At 42.9% G+C, this 19,913-nt stretch overlaps 2 protein-coding genes across 3 annotated transcripts in view; both read left to right on the top strand.

The window, feature by feature from the left end:
* LOC120047122 (AP-1 complex subunit gamma-1-like) overlaps positions 1-10,776 on the top strand; it is a 32,363-nt gene extending 21,587 nt beyond the window's left edge. Inside the window, exons 8-22 of the mRNA XM_038992663.1 lie at positions 8-88; positions 180-334; positions 441-554; positions 711-851; positions 1,437-1,491; positions 1,771-1,893; positions 2,138-2,227; positions 2,353-2,477; positions 2,611-2,715; positions 2,863-3,004; positions 3,697-3,823; positions 4,126-4,221; positions 4,968-5,128; positions 5,313-5,411; positions 5,577-10,776. Coding sequence (XP_038848591.1) covers positions 8-88; positions 180-334; positions 441-554; positions 711-851; positions 1,437-1,491; positions 1,771-1,893; positions 2,138-2,227; positions 2,353-2,477; positions 2,611-2,715; positions 2,863-3,004; positions 3,697-3,823; positions 4,126-4,221; positions 4,968-5,128; positions 5,313-5,411; positions 5,577-5,678 — 1,716 coding nt within the window. The 3' untranslated portion in view covers positions 5,679-10,776. The remainder of the gene's footprint in view (positions 1-7; positions 89-179; positions 335-440; positions 555-710; positions 852-1,436; positions 1,492-1,770; positions 1,894-2,137; positions 2,228-2,352; positions 2,478-2,610; positions 2,716-2,862; positions 3,005-3,696; positions 3,824-4,125; positions 4,222-4,967; positions 5,129-5,312; positions 5,412-5,576) is intronic.
* Positions 10,777-14,602: 3,826 nt separating this feature from the next.
* Positions 14,603-19,913, top strand: part of LOC120056142 (PH domain leucine-rich repeat-containing protein phosphatase 2-like) — a 50,071-nt gene continuing 44,760 nt past the window's right edge. Inside the window, exons 1-2 of one of the 2 annotated variants that reach the window (XM_039004356.1) lie at positions 14,603-14,614; positions 18,578-18,858. In XM_039004356.1, the coding sequence (XP_038860284.1) occupies positions 18,584-18,858 (275 nt within the window). In that variant the 5' untranslated portion in view covers positions 14,603-14,614; positions 18,578-18,583. Of the gene's footprint in view, positions 14,615-18,577; positions 18,859-19,913 lie in introns of those variants that run through there. The other variant, XM_039004349.1, reaches the window with a different exon arrangement.

Raw genomic sequence — 19,913 nt, 5'->3', positions numbered from 1 at the left:
ATTGCAGGTGCGGATATTGAGACTCTTGCGAATTCTGGGCAGGAGTGATGATGACTCAAGTGAAGCAATGAATGACATTCTTGCACAGGTGAGAATATAGGTTAATCAATAGTACTCGAGGCTTACTGCCCTAGAGATATGGCCTTACAATCAGACTAATGGTTTCTTCGCCCTTGTAGGTGGCAACCAACACCGAGACCAGTAAAAATGTAGGCAATGCAATCCTCTACGAGACAGTACTGACCATAATGGACATCAAATCAGAAAGTGGATTGAGGGTGTTGGCCATCAACATACTGGGACGCTTCCTTCTCAACAATGACAAAAATATTAGGTAAGTAACACACTTGGGGAACTAATTCATTGAATGATCTGAACATAGGTCATCAAAGTCCCAGGTAATATAACACTTTTATGGTGTCTTTTTGTCCACCCTCAAGATATGTGGCACTGACGTCCCTACTTAAGACTGTACAGACGGACCACAATGCAGTGCAGAGGCATCGGAGCACCATTGTGGACTGTCTAAAAGACCTGGATGTGTCCATCAAGAGGTGAGACCTACACCTAAATGAGGAGAACATGAGTGACATACAGTATAGACATTAGTACATAAAACACTGCTAGTCACTGTACATACATTTCTGACCCTTACTTGCAGAAGATGTAGAGATTTCCTTGTCTTATCGTCCTCCCATTCTCCTCGCTAGGCGTGCGATGGAGCTGAGCTTCGCCCTGGTGAATGGGAATAACATCCGAGGCATGATGAAGGAGCTGCTCTACTTCCTGGACTCCTGTGACCCAGAATTCAAAGCGGACTGTGCGTCCGGAGTCTTCCTGGCTGCAGAGAAGTAAGGCTCGGGTTTGGTCCAGTTAGAGCTGGAAGATCCGTAGAGATCAGTCTTTGCCAATCAGAAGGCTCTTGCTAGTTCCATAGCAACATTAAGCAGTTGCACCATGTGAAACCGTTCTCAACATTATCCCGTGGCTTGTAGGTCTTTACCACCTCATTTTGTTTATTGGCCGTTGCTCAGCAGTTGTAGTAGTGGTTCGAGAAGTAATAGAAGGATTAGTAGTGATTGCATGAAGCCATGGCAGCAGTCGTTTTTGCATGTGGGCTGTTCACACAGATCCTGACGGAATGCCTCAGTTTACTTGCATTAGGAATGTAGGCTTAGAGAATAGATTACAGCCAGTGGCCTCAAGCACCTCCAATGATTAACTATTGTTTCTGCATCCTCCGGTTAATGTGTGTGGCTTACTTACTAAAATGCTGTGTGATGAAAAAATGAGTGATCCATCGTCAGAGCATGACATTGTTGAAACCATATATTTTCTGACAGCGTAAACCTCAGTCCAACTTTTTTCAGTTCATGGTTATATGATCCTCCACTCAGTGTAATGCAGAGGTGACTGATGCGTGTTCTGTTTCACAGGTATGCGCCTTCAAAAAGATGGCACATTGACACCATCATGAGAGTCCTGACAACGGTATATGTATAATTTCATCAAATACTTTTCTCTGCACAGATGATGGTAAAAGAAATAAATATGCTTGACTGTTGAGTGACGAATCCTTGAGTGATCCATCGACTGAACTGCAAATGATGATCTCATCATATCTGACAACAGCTGCTTTTTACCATCTTAGACACTTGGTGTCTAGTCTTGAAAGTGTTTTTGTTGCTGACCCTATACAAAATTATCATCTGCCTCATTATCCATTTTGAGATGTTTTTTTTATTTTTAACAACACCTTTTTGTGTCCAGGCGGGGAGCTATGTCCGAGACGACTCTGTCCCCAACCTCATCCAGCTCATCACCAACAGTGTGGAGATGCATGCCTACACGGTGCAGAGACTCTACAAAGCCCTGCTGGATGACATCTCACAGGTCCGAGACATCTCTGGTCATACACACGCCTTGTATGATAAGGGGAAAACACACATTGAAACAGCCCAGTAACCAGGCAAATAAGAGGAACCTGACAATGAATATGTTGATTGAAACGTTATTGGATCACTAAAGATCACATTTGGAAGTAGCAAACAGTGTGTGGATGTTTCCCTTCCTCTCTGAGGAGGACTGGTTACAGTGAATCTGATCTTTCTGAAGTATAAGCGTTTGTCTGCCATAGCAACCACTGGTCCAGGTGTCATCCTGGTGTATAGGGGAGTATGGAGACCTGCTGGTATCTGGACAGTGTGAGGAGGAGGAGCCCATCCAGGTAGACCCCCTCAAGCACTCAATCACCTCAACTATTTCATCTAGAACGTTACACACAACACGTCTACGTGCACTGCCGACCTCAAGTTGAAGTGTATATATTTTCTCCCATTTTGTTTGCAACAGGTGACAGAGGATGAAGTCCTGGATGTTTTGGAAGGTCTTCTTGTGTCCAACTTGTCCGCTCCTGTAACCCGTGGTTACTCCCTCACTGCCATCATGAAGCTGTCTACTCGCTTCAGCAGTGTCAAGTAAGTCCATCTGTGTTGAGCAGAGAGAATATCCAACAGGTTATGATGATTCCCCCCCCCCCCCCCCCCCCTTAGCTCTGAAATGAATGGAAGGACGCACACTCAAGGTTAACATTTTTGTCTTAATCTCCAGCCGAATCAAGAAGGTGGTGTCAATATACGGCAGCAGCATCGACGTGGAGCTGCAACAGAGAGCTGTGGAGTACAATGCACTTTTCAAGAAATATGATCACATGAGGTGAGTATGCTCCAAAATGTATTCCCATTCATTACAAGCACTTTTCTGTAGAAATGATTGGTGCTTCCCCTTGTTTAGTTACCATTAAGTCAAGGAAATGTACCTATTCCCCCCCCCCCCCCCCCCCCCCTCTCTCATTCTCTAAAGGCCTGCCTTACTGGAGCGAATGCCCATCATGGAGAAAACGGCCTCCAACGGCCCTACAGAGATCGTGCAGACCAATGGGGAGACAGAGGCCTCGATGCCTGACACAAAACACCTGCCCCTAGTCACCCAGCCAGCCAACCAGGTGAGGGCAAGGTCACATGACATATCTGTACTAACCATTGCTGGGAGGTTTTCTGTCACAGACGATGTGTAGCTGAATCAGTGGATCAACATCTGATTCAATCCGAATCACTGAAGTTCAGCGTTATACGCAAATGAAATGTAAAGGTAATTCCTGTTTGAGATGACAAATGTAGCAGCTTTTACCGTGAATGCGGTCTTTGCTGGTGCGGGAACATTTTGTAAAATGTAGTTTGCGCTGTAGCGCAGATCTTCAGCGATACAGATTGAGTCGATCCCTTAAGCTCTTTAAAACGCACGAATACACGTACACTCACGCACATTCTTTAAGTTTTTTAATTTCTATTCATGTGGTGAAAGTCCACAAATCAGAGTAAGTCTGCTAATGCTTTTACAAACTGGTCAAACAAGGACCCCTGCTGGTAGGAAAATTAAACTGCTGGGCATGTCAATCTATAGATTATATAAAGTAGTCTACATTTTCCTTTTTTGAGTTATAAATATTTTACCATGTTTTAAAACAAAGCGTAAATGAGATGTTATTCAGAGCACTGATGTTTTGTCCAAATCCTCTCTGTATTACAGGTTTAATCTGCAAAACCTCCCTGTATTACAGGTTTAATCTGCAAATCCGCCTTGTATTACAGGTTCAGTCTACATGTGCTTTATGATTTAGTTTCTCTTCTGTTCCAGGCTAATGACTTGTTAGACCTGCTGGGAGGTAATGATGTGGTGCCTGTGATCCAAACCACCCTGCCCACCAAGCCTGCCTCGGCTGGAGGAGAGCTGCTCGACCTACTGGGGGACCTCTCACTGTCTGGTAGGACCACAGTCTCTATCTCTCTCTCCTTTTATTTCCCTCCAGCCCAAAGCACAGGTGGACCAACCGTGGTCCTTGGTTAGGGCAACTTGATTGGTTTCTTATTTTCTCTTTCACCCATTCTCTCTTTCACCTGCCCTGTACCTTCCTTCATCAAGAAACCACATTAGTCACTCCACATCCTGCTTGACTTGGTCAGGAATCAACTTGTCTTGTGAACTATCACTAGTGGTATCACTTATGTCTGTGTGTGGTTCCCTGTACCCTGTTGGAACCCCCTGTGTTGTTGTCCCCCTCCCTAGGTGATCCAGCTCCTGCCCCCTCTGTGCCCATCTCCCAGCCCCCCTTCCTCCTGGATGGCCTCTCCTCACAGCCCCTGTTTAATGATACTTCAGCAGGTGAGAGCTAGCGCTCATCAGGGAAGCTTTCAAATTTGTCATTTGATCCAAACCCCTCTCCCCCCATGTTTATTTTTTAAATTTGATTTATTATTTTACTAGGCAAGTCAGTTAAGAAGAAATTCTTATTTACAATGACGGCCTAGCAAAAGGCCTCCTGTGGGGATGAGGGGGCCTGGGATTTAAAGAAATTTTATTTACAATATAAACATAGGACAAAACAAACATCACAACAAGAGAGACAACAACATAGCAAGCCAGCATCACATGACAACACAGCATAGTAGCAACACAGCATAACAACAACATGATAGCAACACAACATGGTTGCAGCCCAAATCATGGTACAAACATTGGGCACAGTCAACAGCACAAAGGTCAAGAAGGTAGAGACAACAATATGTCACACAAAGCAGCCACAACTGTCAGTAAGAGTGTCCATGATTGAGTCTTTGAATGAAGAGATTGAGATAAAACTGTCCAGTTTGAGTGTTTGTTGCAGCTCTTTCCAGTCGCTAGCTGCAGTGAACTGAAAAGAGGAGCGACCCAGGGATGTGTGTACTTTGGGGACCTTTAACAGAATGTGACTGGCAGAACGGGTGTTGTATGTGGAGTACTCTGTGTCCCTATGTATCCCTTTCAAAACAATGCAACCTTATACAAGTTCATACAATGTTTTTTGGGGGTTATGTTTGGTACTACTTTTTCACTCTGAATTGTATTGACTTGTGCGTTCTTGTCTTTAGCTATTCCCCCCATGACAGCGTATAGCAAGAATGGCTTGAAAATAGAGTTAACCTTTGAGAGGACCAACCCGAACCCGAACATAGCAGTCATCACTATCCACGCCACCAACACCACCGAGGCTGACATGACAGAGTTTGTTTTCCAGGCTGCAGTACCAAAGGTGAGCCATGACTTGACAGTCACATTTTGTATAACTATGTAATATTACAAAATATATGTGTGGTTCTATGATTGACCTTTGTAGCAATGTACAGCTTAGTGAACGTTGGGAATATGCAGGCGCATGTCCTACGAAGCAGACTTGGCAGGAGCAGTCTTTTAAGCTCTGTGTTCCTCTCCTTCAGACATTCCAGCTGCAGCTCTTGTCCCCTAGCAGTAATATTGTCCCAGCACTCAACCAGGGAAGCGTCACACAGGTCATCAGAGTTCTCAACCCACAGAAGGTAAGAGATGTTCCTGTCTGTCCTCATCTTCCTCACATTCTTATTCAGTTTCCTGATCTATTGGTGCTATCAGAGGAATTTAGTGCAGAGGGCTCCTATAGAGTTCAGCTCTACATTGAGTAGTTCATATTGCTTTAATAAACATGTCTTTCTCATGATTTACAGCAACAACTCCGCATGAGGGTCAAGCTGACGTACACCCACAAAGGCTCACCTGTCCAAGACCTGGCCGAGGTCAACAACTTTCCTCCTCAGTCCTGGCAATGATGACTGTGCCCTCTCGCTCTTAAAGACCCCGCCAAGGGAACTATGGGAAAGATTCTCCCCTCCCCCCCTTTACCCCGACTGATCCATCTGTGACATCACTGCAGACTGCTGCCCTGGGGTTGCATGGGAAGCAGCGGAATGTCAAACACACAAAAAAAAGATGGTATGAAGACCATGATGACGACAACCACAACAACGACGATAGACATCACCAGAAATATGTGAAAACATATACATTTACTCACCCTTCTTTTCCTTGATTGGTTTCACCTCAATCTGTCTGCTTTGCAGTTGCCACTATTTCCATCTCCTCGCCCTCTCAATGCACGTACGCCCACATTGCACTCTCTGTGGTATGCCCACCCCTCTAAGCCACCATAGAAAATAGCTGTTGGCTATGCACTTGTTTAAGCAGTCTGTTTTTTCTTTTGTTTCATGTTTTTAATCTTACAGGAATTTAACATGGGTATTTTTTTTTCTATTTTCAAGCCTGAATGAGATGCAACTTAATTAACTCTATGAAATTTGCACACTGTCCATTCACCACTTTCCCAATTGGGTTTGGAAACTTGGAGTACTTCGGCTCTCAGTATTTAATCTAGTTTGGTCTCCAAAGTGACTATAACACATTCTGTTATAAAGATCTCCAGCTCTATGCTTCAAATGCAAGGTCTTCAGTTGCAATACAAAGGTTAATCTCTGGTGAACAGATTCTGGGTGTAAACCGAAGAATCTGTCGGGATGGAATGCGTAGGATCAGTTTGTCACTGATTATTTGGATGTATCAGGATTGGCCGAAGGCGGTGCTTGAACTTTGACTGCTTCGCTTGTGTGGGGAAGTTGGTGGAAGTGGGGGGGCTTTCTAATACGGGAACTCCCAATTTCTAATACGTATGGTCCCACAACTACATCACGCAGCTGACCAAATTAGTGAGATTTTAGTTCTGGGGTAACTGAGATTATACAAACATTCACATGATGACTTTTCCCCTCTTTTATATCCATTAACTTTGGCAGCAGAAAGGTTTTAAAGACCCAGAGCACTCATTAATTTTGGGGGAAACTTAATTTGACCCTCTATCTCATGAGTGATTTAGAAGGCAAAAGATGTGTGGAGTCGTTTTGAATTCCATCAGTTTTCTCTGTTGAAGTCAGTTTGAGAGTTGTTTGAATCCCATTCACCTTGGTTGGCCAGAGAGGCCTCTCAGCAGGGTTGAGATACTGTAAATGGATAAAGTGCATATTTTGAAGGCTGGAGTGTGTTTGTTTGTCATGGACTGGTAAACACACAGTATGGTTCCATTTTCTTTAGTTTTGTCAGCAGTTTGGTAACCATAGTACGCCGCTATCTTGAAAAAGTTTATTTTCTGAGGTGGAATCTAGAGGATGGACATTTCTGCTTTGTTTGACTGCCCTGTATAGCACTGTTTTTCTCACATAGATGGGCACTATTTACAGTTTATTCAAGCCATCTTGTTAAATTCAACAATTAATTGCTTAGATCAAGCTGAGGTTATTGAAGCAATATGGATATTGTATATCAGTGCGGGTCTGAGACACATCTTAGTTATAGGCAAATCCTTAAACAGAGATTCATTGAATATTAACTTTGTAAGTATTTGAATCTTCCACGCAACTGAACAAACAGCCTAAAATGTAAGATTCACAGCTTTGGGACGTCAAAACGTCTGTCTCTTTTTAGACTATTAACCTGGCTGGACATAGCCAGCCTAGAGATGACACTTACGTATGTACATTAAGTCTATTTTGAATGTAGTTATATGCACTGAATGCTTTTTCTTTGCAGTCTTTTTCTGTGGCTCTCTTTGAGGGCGCTGGCCATTTTGTTGGCACTATTTTTGTGGTATTATGATTTTGTTTTTTTTGCAGTGATTTGACTTAAACGTTATTGCCCGATATCAAAATGATGTGCCTTTTGACATAACTAGATGGGAAGTCCCTAAACTGGTCTCATCTGATCTGTGTGAAGAGGGTTTGAGTGTCAGGGAGTGCTTATTGTGGGTAATATCCTGACTAGAGAGCAGGCAAGACGGACAGGCTGGATGGAAGGAGTCGAAGAAGAATGTGACCTTTGATTTTAGAGACATCTCACTCTGATTTTCTGGCATTTAGAGTGGAAATGATGTAGTCGGATATCAGTGTAGCTTGGTGTGATTCCTTGGCTGTCATACTTCTCCAAATCAGAATCCCGACCAAGCTGTCGGAAACATTAACCTGAATACCTCACAATGTTTTCTCTTCCTGTTAACTATCAACAGTACAGTACCTGGATAGCTGTATTTAGTCTTCTGTATGATCTGCAATCAAGTGGGCACCTGTAGGACATCTCATTACTAACACGCTTAGCTGCCCCATGATGCTGTATGTGTTTAGACCTTCAGATGTTCAATCGCACTATATGCTTATTGATATTCACTATGCTACACTATCAAACATTTGTGACCAAATCGGAGATGCTATTAGCTTTGGAAATAAGCTTTGGAAATATTTTTGCGCAATGTGTATATATGGAGAAAATGATTTAATTCTATCAGTTAACTTTTTTTCTGTTTTGACAATGCTATATTGGCTTTTTCTGTATATATTGAGGGCTTTTAAGATTTGTCAAATATCTTTTCTTTCATCCCTTTTTTTTAGATACCAACTATTTTCTAAGACTTCCAATTACTCACGGTGTATATTGTCTGAATAGATCTTAGTCAACAATATGGTCTAAAGAAAAGACTTCCCTATTTCATCAGTCATCGCAAAAGATATAATCGGCTGCCTGTACATTGTATATTATTGTAAACCGAAACAACAAAAGATGATCAAATGAAATAAAACCCCATTTGAAGACTGATGCAGATTAGCTAAGGATATAATTGTATACATATATGTAAAAAATAATCATCTGGAAACGATGCAAATGAGCTGCATTCTCATCATATTCTTGAAGTTTGGACGTATCTTCTATTTTCTGATGATTTAGTGGGTGAGTAGGCTGTTGGTTTCTTAATGTCCTCTTATGGTTTGGTTGGGCAGAACTGGTTTTGTCTGTGAGTGATGTACTGTACTACTGAGAGGTCTGTGAGCTGAGCACAGTGCTGCACAGTGACCGAGGTGGCACCTTGTCGGTATTCGTGGTCCTCAAAGGCCTAATCTGTTTTCATATGCTCCTTAAGAGTAGGCCTCTTGCTAAGATGCTGTAATGCCTCCTTTGGTATGTAATGTGCTTTATCGTTTTTTTTCTTTCCCAGCAAAAGTAATTGGAGAAAATGTATGTTGTCAGACATGCAAGCTAATTAATGGATGGATGACCTACCTACAGTGCACATGGTCCTTCTAAGAGAGCGATTCTCATTGTTGGACCCCTTTTTAAGTCTCCTATTCGCAGGTCATTCTGTTTTTTCTCCGGTCCTATAGATTCTCTCCCCATCCATCTGGCATCTCACCTCCCCACGTTAATTGTATTGGATTTCAGAGACATGAGAATGGGCCCAGAGTTTCTCTGAAGTGTTGAGGTCTTCTTCTTTTTTTACCCTTGTGATGCTGTTGCACATACCTTTTATTGTAAGGTGGAGATTGAATATCCTGAGTGTTATGAGAGGTTTAATCTGTGTGGTGTATATGATTCATTAAGTAGTTAGGTGCTTGTCCTCTCTTGGGGTTGACAGATACAAGGTGCTCTTGGCTGCCTGTCATCATCCACTCTATTACTGAGTCTGTTCATCGCTCCTGATGACTGCATTAAGGAACCCGTCTTATGGACTGGTTTGTAGAGAGAGCAGAGAATAGGCCTGGTTCTGTTACAAGGAACCGGCCAGCGGGGTAGATGATGTTCAGGCTCTCTAAGATGAAATGTGATCCTTTCTATTTATTGAAATCCAATTCTAAAATCAGGACTGAAGTGTGAGGCTGATCTCTCTGCTGTGTGTATGGCCTTTTGGTGTCTACATTTTTTTCAGAAGACCTGTGATCTTAATGCAGTGCTGCTTAACCTGTCCTTGTGATATGACACAACTATAACACTGAGCTAAAGCTGCATGTTAGCTGTGCTGTGAGCTCATTTCCACAAGGGGGAGCTGGTCAAGATATATAAGGCTATAGGGAAGGGAAAGACATCTCATACTTGTATCTTGTCTTGAATGTTTTGTTTTTAATCGGTTCGATTCCGTCAGCATGACCCTGTGTCAATCATGTTTGACCAGTTAACGCTTTTAAGGATACAGTGCCCCCATATAGTTTTAAAGGAGAAATGCTTATGAAGGTGAAATCCCATTGGTTTGGACACTGCATCTTAAATAGGACATTTGTAAAGGAAAGAACCCCTCAGAGGTCTGAGCAGCTTTTGATGTGTTTAGTTTGTGTAATCAGCCAGTATACGTGTGTGTAAATATCTCTGAGAGTGTTGGCATGTCTTGCTACAGTCACCTGGTAGGACATGAAATTGGCTGCAATGATTTCAATTCACAACTTCTGAGCTGCATGTGAGAGCCAATGTAAATAGTGTCATTTCTACTCTTTATGTAATCCTCTTTGAAATGCAAGAAAAGTTCAAATATTTTCAACAAATTCAACACACCACCTTGTTGGGTTGTACATTTGAAAATGTTGAGGGTATTTTTATTTTGGGGGGGAAGTTTAAAGTGCACACCACTCATTCGGATGTAATTGTTTTTTACTTCTATATTTGGCCAGGTGAATTCTGTGTGTAAAGCGGTTTGAAGGCGCATCTGACTTTAGCCACTATTATCACTTTCCCTGTGAAATCATAACGCGTCCATTGTACTTTTGAAAGAGAATCTATATGTAACCCTCAGATTTATCCCGACTATACAACATATCTGATTTGAGATGGGGAGGAAAAAAACATTTTTTGAAATTCACTTTTCCAGACAGGTTTAACATTTTGAACTGAATCAGAGTCCCATGTCTTCAAAGTGGGTGTGAATGGACTGAAAATATGAATAATGATGATTAAAGCTGAGAGGCTGTAAAATACATGGGATATTTTAGACTTATGCTGTGTATTATTGTCTTTGGGTTGGAGGAAATGATGATCAAGGGTATAAATAAAAAGTCAAACAAAATTGTTGACCAGAATCATTAATTTGTCAACTCTTTGGGAGTGCAATTGGCATGCTGACTGCAGGAATGCCCACCAGAGGTGTTGCCGGATAATTCAATGTTCATTTCTCTACCATAAGCCGCCTCCAACGCCGTTTTAGAGAATTTGGCAGTACGTCCAACCGGCCTCACAACCGCAGACCACGTGTATGGCGTCGTGTGGGCGAGTGGTTTGCTGATCTCATCGTTGTGAACAGAGTGCCCCATGATGGCGGTGGGGTTATGGTATGGGCGGGCATAAGCTACACACAACGAACACAATTGCATTTTATCAATGACCATTTGAATGGACAGAGGTGACGAGATCCTGAGGCCCATTGTCGTGCCATTAATCTGCTGCCATCACCTCATGTTTCAGCATAATGCACAGCCACATGTCACATGGATCTGTACACAATTCCTGGATGCTGAAAATGTCTCAGTTCTTCCATGGCCTGCACACTCACCAGACATGACACCCATTGATGTTTGGGATGTTCTGGATCAGTGTGTTCCAGTTTCCGCCAATATCCAGAAACTTCACAGAGCCAGTGAAGATGAGTGTGACAACATTCCACAGGTACAATCAACAGCCTGATCAACTCTATGCGAAGGAGATGTCGCACTGCATGAGGCAAATGGTGGTCACACCAGATACTGACTGGTTTTCTGATCCACGCCCCTACATTTTTTTAAGGTATCTGTGACCAACAGATGCATATCTGTGTTCCCAGTCATGTGAAACCCATAGATTAGAGCCTAATGAATTTATTTAAATTGACTGATTTTCCTTTTATGAACTATAACTCTGTAAAATCTTTGAAATTGTTGCGTGTTGCATTTATTTTTGTTTAGTATAGTTACAAATGGGGTTCACCTACATAACTGATTTAGAACAGGCCTACACAGATGTTTTCAGCTTAACATAGCCTATCTGACATGTTTCAGTATACATAGGCTACTTGTCCTACTAAACTAGATTGAGTCACAGTGAGGTTGGAGCAGCGTACAAACAAGGAGAATTTCGATCAAAGTTCCAGTATCTGTTTCCACGGGAGTAGTTTCTTAGGTCAGTGATTCTTGATTTGCTTTTGAGGAACATTATCAAGTCCAAGCTGTTAAAAGTACCTCTGTGTGGGCAGGTAGTTGAGTATTGATTTTCTGTGAGCCAAACAAACTACAGTAGTGGAAGAAGCCAAGTCATGGGAGTCAATTAACAGTGATCCAGGTGGAATGGAAGTGACAGGATTCTCTCATGCACCACTTGAACACATCTGTTTGCTTTTACAGTTGTGGTATATTGATGTCTGCTGATGAACCCATTGGCTGGACATTGCTATAAGTTCAGTACTCAAGAGGACAACTCAAGGGAGAAGTCATGAAGCAACAGGCAAGTGGTGCTTGAAAGATACCTGGCTGAATTTGCTGTTTCAGACCCACCCCCTATACTGCTTTTCCATGACCCTGAAGAGACATGAGTGCCTTGGTTACCTCATTCACCCCCCCTTTTTTTTAAACATTTTATTTTTATTTAACCTTTAGCCTTTATTTAACCACATACCCCTAGCCCAGGCCTGCCTTATTGACATATCTTGACATGCCTTTTTAACAGGGTATTTTTGTCATTAATCTACTTGTTCCAATTTAGACCATAATGAAATGGGATATTGGCTGCTCTGATTCCCTATGAGGAATAATTTGATGAGTGCTTATGTAAAGATATACCATTTTTCAAAATGTAAGTATCATAAGCCTCTAGGGCAATTATAAGAAATCGCCTACAGTCGTGGCCAAAAATTGAGAATGACACAAATATTAATTTTCAGTCTGCTGCCTCAGTTTGTATGATGGCAATTTGCATATACTCCAGAATGTTATGAAGAGTGATCAGATGAATTGCAGTTAATTGCAAAGTCCCTCTTTGCCATGCAAATGAACTGAATCCCCAAAAAACATTTTCACTGCATTTCAGCCCTGTCACAAAAGGACCAGCTGACATGTCAGTGATTCTCTCGTTAACACAGGTGTGAGTGTTGACAAGGACAAGGCTGGAGATCACTCTGTCATGCTGATTGAGATTGAATAACAGACTGGAAGCTTCAAAAGGAGGGTGGTGCTTGGAATCATGTTCTTCCTCTGTCAACCATGGTTACCTGCAAGGAAACATGTGCCGTCATCATTGCTTTGCACAAAGAGGGCTTCACAGGCAAGGATATTGCTGCCAGTAAGATTGCACCTAAATCAACCATTTATCGGATCATCAAGAACTTCAAGGAGAGCGGTTCAATTGTTGTGAAGAAGGCTTCAGGGCGCCCAAGAAAGTCCAGCAAGTGCCAGGACCGTCTCCTAAAGTTGATTCAGCTGCGGGATCGGGGCACCACCAGTACAGAGCTTGCTCAGGAATGGCAGCAGGCAGGTGTGAGTGCATCTGCACGCACAGTGAGGTGAAGACTTTTGGAGGATGGCCTGGTGTCAAGAAGGGCAGCAAAGAAGCCACTTCTCTCCAGGAAAAACATCAGGGACAGACTGATATTCTGCAAAAGGTACATGGATTGGACTGCTGAGGACTGGGGCAAAGTCATTTTCTCTGATGAATCCCCTTTCCGATTGTTTGGGGCATATGGGAAAAAACTTGTCCGGAGAAGACAAGGTGAGCGCTACCATCAGTCCTGTGTCATGCCAACAGTAAAGCATCCTGAGACCATTCATGTGTGGGGTTGCTTCTCAGCCAAGGGAGTGGGCTCACTCACAATTTGGCCTAAGAACACAGCCATGAATAAAGAATGGAACCAACACATCCCCGAGAGCAACTTCTCCCAACCATCCAGAAACAGTTTGGTGATGAACAATGCCTTTTCCAGCATGATGGCGCACCTTGCCATAAGGCAAAAGTGATAACTAAGTGGCTCAGGGAACAAAACACCAATATTTTGGGTCCATGGCCAGGAAACTCCCCATACCTTAATCCCATTGAGAACTTGTGGTCAATCCTCAAGAGGCGGGTGGACAAACAAAAACCCACAAATTCTGACAAACTCCAAGCATTGATTATGCAAGAATGGGCTGCCATCAGTCAGGATGTGGCCCAGAAGTTAATTGACAGCATGCCAGGGCGAATTGCAGAGGTCTTGAAAAAGAAGGGTCAACACTGACTCTTTGCATTAACTTCATGTAATTGTCAATAAAAGCCTTTGACACTTATGAAATGCTTGTAATTATACTTCAGTTTTCCATAGTAACATCTGACAAAAATATCTAAAGACACTGAAGCAGCAAACGTTGTGGAAATTAATATTTGTGTCATTCTCAAAACTTTTGGCCACGACTGTACATTGAGTGCATTAAATCAAAATCGCAAGACAGTTAATGCGGTAAAGCACACGTGTAATAGGTGTATAGGAAACCTAATGAATAATTCAGTACGCCTCGACTCTGAAATGGGCAGTGCCTTATGAATAATATGTTACCCTGCCTCTCTAATGTTTATTGATTGGGTCTATCTGACAGCGGTGAGGTTCAGAGTCGTTATGGCGTCGCACCGAACGAGAATGGTATTTTTCAGCTGCCGCATGTATTGGAATTTACCAGTCATGTTCCACGTTCTTTTGGGGGTTTTGTAGTTAAATATACACATGCAAATGAAGGAAGAAGATAATATACCGGGCACGGTCAATGGCACCGTCATGGAGCGAAAAAAAGGTGGTGTCGAAGATAGCAGGGGTTGTACGGACACACTGGTTTACGAAGCGGGATCTAATCAAGCTCCAGGTCGTGGCGACCGCAATGGTACAGGAAACCGTGTCGGAACGGGGATACGCGTTCTAAAGGTAACTATCAAGCAGGTCAAATTTGAAGGTTTATCAAAATACTACAATCGCACAGTTCCCGGTTCTAACAGGGCCGAAGTGCGTGTGAAATTATACTCACGCGTCATCCAGTTTGAGCATCATTGATGTTCTCTTATATAGTGATAATTATGTTGGCTTTGAAAGTATAGCGTTGAGTGCAACAATGTATCGAACCATATCGCCAGCAGCTTCCTTTCACTGTAGCTCTTTCTAGATTGTAACAAAAACATTTGACTGAACTGTTACAGTAGGCAGTCGTTCGAGATGTTGCTACATATTGTCGTGCTAAGCTGTTAGTCTATCCTACTGTAAATGTTTCATACTATATTTGCTGTTGTGTATCATTTGCAAATATGACAACAGTATAGCCTAGGCTATAGATCAGAACATGTCAAAACACGATTTAACTTGCTGTTTATTGCTGAAAATGAATAGCTTAAGCTATTATGGATAGAGTAACGTTTGTAAACTTTTCAATGTGTTTCGCCATTTAGGCTACATGTTTGTCATTGGATAAAAACCACATTGAAATTCTTAAATAGCCTATTGACTCGGTTTTGCATAGGCTAACGGACCACCGGTAGGCCCCATCGAAATCTTGGACTGAGATTGTTCAGTAGTTTCGAGCCCTCAGTGAGCAAGCACAATTGACAAGACATGTGATTAACTGTTTCCTTACTCATTCGTGTGCTGTTCTTCCGCCATTATGTCACTCATGAACCCATTAGGCCCATTTACATAAATCATAATGGCTTGTGCCAATTATCCCCATGCATAATAATTTAGAAAATAAATTTCATAGGCTGACATGAAACTCATCCATGCTTCTATGGATAGACTGCTTATCTCACCAATCTCTCATGTGATATTGTCATGGAGAATGACACATTCCAGTTACAATTGCACTAATAATAAATATCGAAAAGACAACTTCATTGGAAGGACCATTACATTTTATGTTCATTGAATCATGAATGGCTGCTGCTGCAACTAACAGTAGCCGTGTATTCAACCAACCAAGATTTAAACCAATGAGTGGTGAGTTTATACACATCAGTGGCGGTTGGTGCCATTATGATGATAGAGGATGATAATTGTTTTTCATGAGCATGGCCTTATTTCTATTACAGCATATTGGTTGACTGTCATTCATATTTTATTCACCCAGCTCAATGTAACCTCAATAGGTTTAGGCTACTCCATGATACTTTCCCTGTACCTACTCATCATGAGGTTCGTTAAACTAGCCTATGAATGAAAGTTTACACGGCAGGTGCACCTGTCGAGATTCTTTTTAGTAATCAAGGTGACCGCTACACATTCAAAACCGCCTTGCACACTCTTGCCTGCATTTAGCTGATCTAGGGTGTAATCTTTAGTCCAACAGTTGCAAATGAGTTTCTATTGGACAAATTCAGGTACAGTGCATTCTGAAAGTATTCAGACCCCTTGACTTTTTTTTAAATTGTTGCATTACAGCTTTATTCTAAAATGGATTAAATAGTTTATTTCCCTCAATCCACACACAATACCCCCTTAATGACAAAGCAAAAACAGGGTAAATGTTGGCAAATTTACCAAAAATAAAAATCGGGAATATTACATTTTACTTAAGTATTCAGACCCTTTACTCGGGTTCAAGTCCGGGCTCTGGCTGGGCCACTCAAGGACATTCAGTGACTTGTCCCAAAGCCACTCCTGCGTTGTCTTGGCTGTGTGCTTAGGGTCATTGTCCTGTTGGAAGGTGAACCTTTGCCCCAATCTGAGGTCCTGAGCGCTTTGGAGCAGGTTTTCATCAAGGATCTCTGTACTTTGCTCTGTTCCTATTTCCCTTGGTCCTGACACTGAAAAATCCCCACAGCATGATGCTACCACCACCATACTTCACCGTAAGGATGGTATTGGCCAGGTGATGAGCGGTGCCTGATTTCCTCCAGACGTGACGCTTGGTATTCAGGCCAAAGAGTTCAATCTTGGTTTCATCAGACCAGAGAATCTTGTTTCTCATGGTCTGAGTCCTTTAGGTGCCTTTTTGGCAAACTCCAAGTGGGCTGTTGTGCCTTTTTACTGAGGAGTTGCTTCTGTCTGGCCACTCTACCATAAATGCCTGATTTGGTGGAGTGCTGCAGAGATGGTTGGCCTTCTGGAAGGTTCTCCCATCTCCACAGGGGAACTCTGGAGCACTTTCAGAGTTTCCATCGGGTTCTTGGTCACCTCCTTGACCAAGGCCCTTCTCCCCCGATTGCTCAGTTTGGCCGGGTGGCCAGCTCTAGGAAGAGTCAACTCTAGGGGGTTTCAAACTTCTTCCATTTAAGAATGATGAAGGCCACTGTGTTCTTGGGGACCTTCAATGCTGCATACATTTTTTTTGTACCCTTCTCCAGATCTGTGCCTCGACACAATCCTGTCTCAGAGCTGGACAATTCTTTCGACCTCATGGCTTGGTTTTTGCTCTGACATTCACTGTCAACTGTGGGACCTTATATAGACACGTGTGCCTTTCCAAATCATGTTCAAACAATTTAATTTACCACAGGTGGACTCCAATCAAGTTGTAGAAACATCTCAAGGATGATCAGTGGAAACAGGATGCACCTGAGCTCAATTTCAAATCTCATAGCAAAGGGTCTGAATGTTATGTAAATATGGTGCAAAAAATTCTAAACCTGTTTTGTGATTATGGGGTATTTGTGTGTGTAGATTGATGAGGCTGTGTTTTAGAATAAGGCTGTAACATAACAAAATGTGGAAAGTCAAGGGGTCTGAATACTTAATGAATGCACTGATGTTTATCCCTGTTTGACATCTCAGAACATGGTTTGTTAATTGATCTTCTGATCACTGAGTCGTTGGAGCTTTATTTGACAGATTTTCTTTGCCCTCTGGCCTTGGATGGTTGTAGGGGTGATGGAGTGAAATGAGGGCAATGACTGTCTGGGAAATTGTCGATGCTCAGGGTCGTGGCAGCCTCTCTGTGAATGAGTTTGCCCGTCTTGTAGACTCACATAGAGAGACCTGTGGTGTGTGCCTTTGTTGCCTGTCGCCATTGATGTATATGTTGTCATTGCACATAGTGAGGTTCTCTGCTTTTGGGAGAGAGTGTGTGCATATGTTGCCTGTCACCCATTGAGCTGTGTGTGTTGTCATTGCACATTGAGGCCTGTTGTGTGTGTCTTTGGAGCTGCCGTGCTGAAGAGCTGCGGCTCGGGGCCCTGCTGTCTCCTCTGTTGTGTGTGTGTGTGTGTGTGCTGCGGTGCAGTGTAGTGTGGATGCCAGCAGCTGCCTGCCTGTGCCGGGCAGCTGTGGGAATGCAGGGCATCGTGGGAGGATGACTTCATCAGTGTCTGACTAATGACCTAATGCCTGGTCACCAGTCTCAAAAGCCAGGGTCCAGTTCACACAGTGCCATTCTTGCCCTGTGTAAATATTTGTTCCGAGCTTCTCCAGATTTGAAAATAAGGCCAGTGATTCTGACACACGCTGCACACGTCATTCAGAGTTGGGCTCACAGATTTAGCAAGGACCCCGTTTTAAGTTCACCAATGCCCATGAGCTTTTTGCAGGTAATCTCATTTGAACTTCCCGTCGGTCCCGTGTGGCTCAGTTGGTAGAGCATGGCGCTTGCAACGCCAGGGTTGTGGGTTCATTTCCCACGGGGGGACCAGGATGAATATGTATGAACTTTCCAATTTGTAAGTCGCTCTGGATAAGAGCGTCTGCTAAATGACGTAAATGTTAAATGTTAAATGAACTTTGTTTTGCCAACCTGACAAATTGACTTAATTGAATTTGTCCTCTGGATGTGTTGGAACATGATGCAGCTTGAGATATCCTTGATTCAGAGCAAGGCTGCTGCAAGACAACTTGTCTTCTTTTACACGCCCAATACATTTACAGTGTATCGGTGGTGGCAGTCTTTTCAGCTAATGTTTGTTTCTCCAGCGGAACATGAAGAGGAATGGGAGCAGAGGCTGTGTTACCAGGAAGACCCGCTTTGGATCGCGGGAGCGGGATTGGCTGAAGGGGGATGCCCAGCGAGGCTGTGTGTGTCTGTACGGGGGAACAGTTGACCCCCAGCCCCCAGCCTCGGGCCCACAGGCCTCCTCCACCCTCCAGGCAGACCTGCGGCTGGTGCTATGCTCCACCACTACCACGGTGGAGGAGCTGTGTGCCCAGAGAGAAGTAGAGGGACTATACCTGCAGCTCCATGGAGACCTGCTCAGGTAATACTCACCTTTACAACTCTCCTCTCCCACTGACACTCACGTCTAGTACCACGGTGTTATGTTCACAACTCTTGAATATGTTAGATGGCATTCTCATAGTGTCATTGGTTCTATTTATTGCTACAGTGTTAAATTCCAATTCTAAACAATCCCATTCATGTTCAATATCACTTCTTTGTGCTTTATTCACCTAGTCTCAAAGCTACATCAGTCTCAAACCTTTTCATACTGTTGTAGTTACAAATTACCTCATTCTGGCACTGCCGACTCCTCCATTCTATTTTTACACATTGTGCCAGGTTTGTACTCTGTTTTCTTGAGTGCTTATGAGAACTATGCTGCTTGTCTAGAACAGGAGCAGGCTCATAGATCTAGACTTTGACTGACCTATGTGGCCCACAATTCTGCACGTTCCGGTGGCCGTGTCCAAAATCTGTCTTGCCTACTACTTACTTAAACTGCATCCTGTGTAATAATCGTACTACATGCTATTTAGAACGTATTGTTTAGTAAAAAAAAGAATGCAGTAAACAACAAATATCAGTATATTAGGCTCCTTCTAATTAGAATGTGTCATCTAATGCACAATTGCATTGATTACCGCTATTCGTTCATTTTGATACAGCACGTCCCCTCACCTGATTATCAGCTGTTGTCAAACACATGTGAGTCTCGAAAGACCATTCTCTTCCTCAATAGTGTGCAGCGAATTCTACTAGATGAAAAGCCAAAATGAGAATGACATCCTGGCATTTAAAGCATACAACATTTTCGAAAATGCACATACTATAAAACATTTGTTTCGCATACCAAATCCAAATCGCCTACTATTTAGAAACGCAAGTACGGGTATTCTGACACGGACAGTGACTTGACAGCTGTTTATGACAGCACTTTTACATTTTCACTCCTCATGATGATGCCTCTGACACAGGCTATAATCTGGTTACACCCACTTGCTCTCCTCTTGGCTTTTTTTGGTCAGGCCAGGCAAGGGAATGCTTTTCACTCCCTCTAAGACTATTTTTGTTTAAACGCTCAGCAGGATGCAC

Source organism: Salvelinus namaycush, chromosome 1 (assembly GCF_016432855.1).
Source record: "Salvelinus namaycush isolate Seneca chromosome 1, SaNama_1.0, whole genome shotgun sequence".
Lineage (NCBI taxonomy): Eukaryota > Metazoa > Chordata > Actinopteri > Salmoniformes > Salmonidae > Salvelinus > Salvelinus namaycush.
Note: the sequence above shows the minus strand (reverse complement) of the source record. Positions and strands in the feature narration are given on the sequence as shown.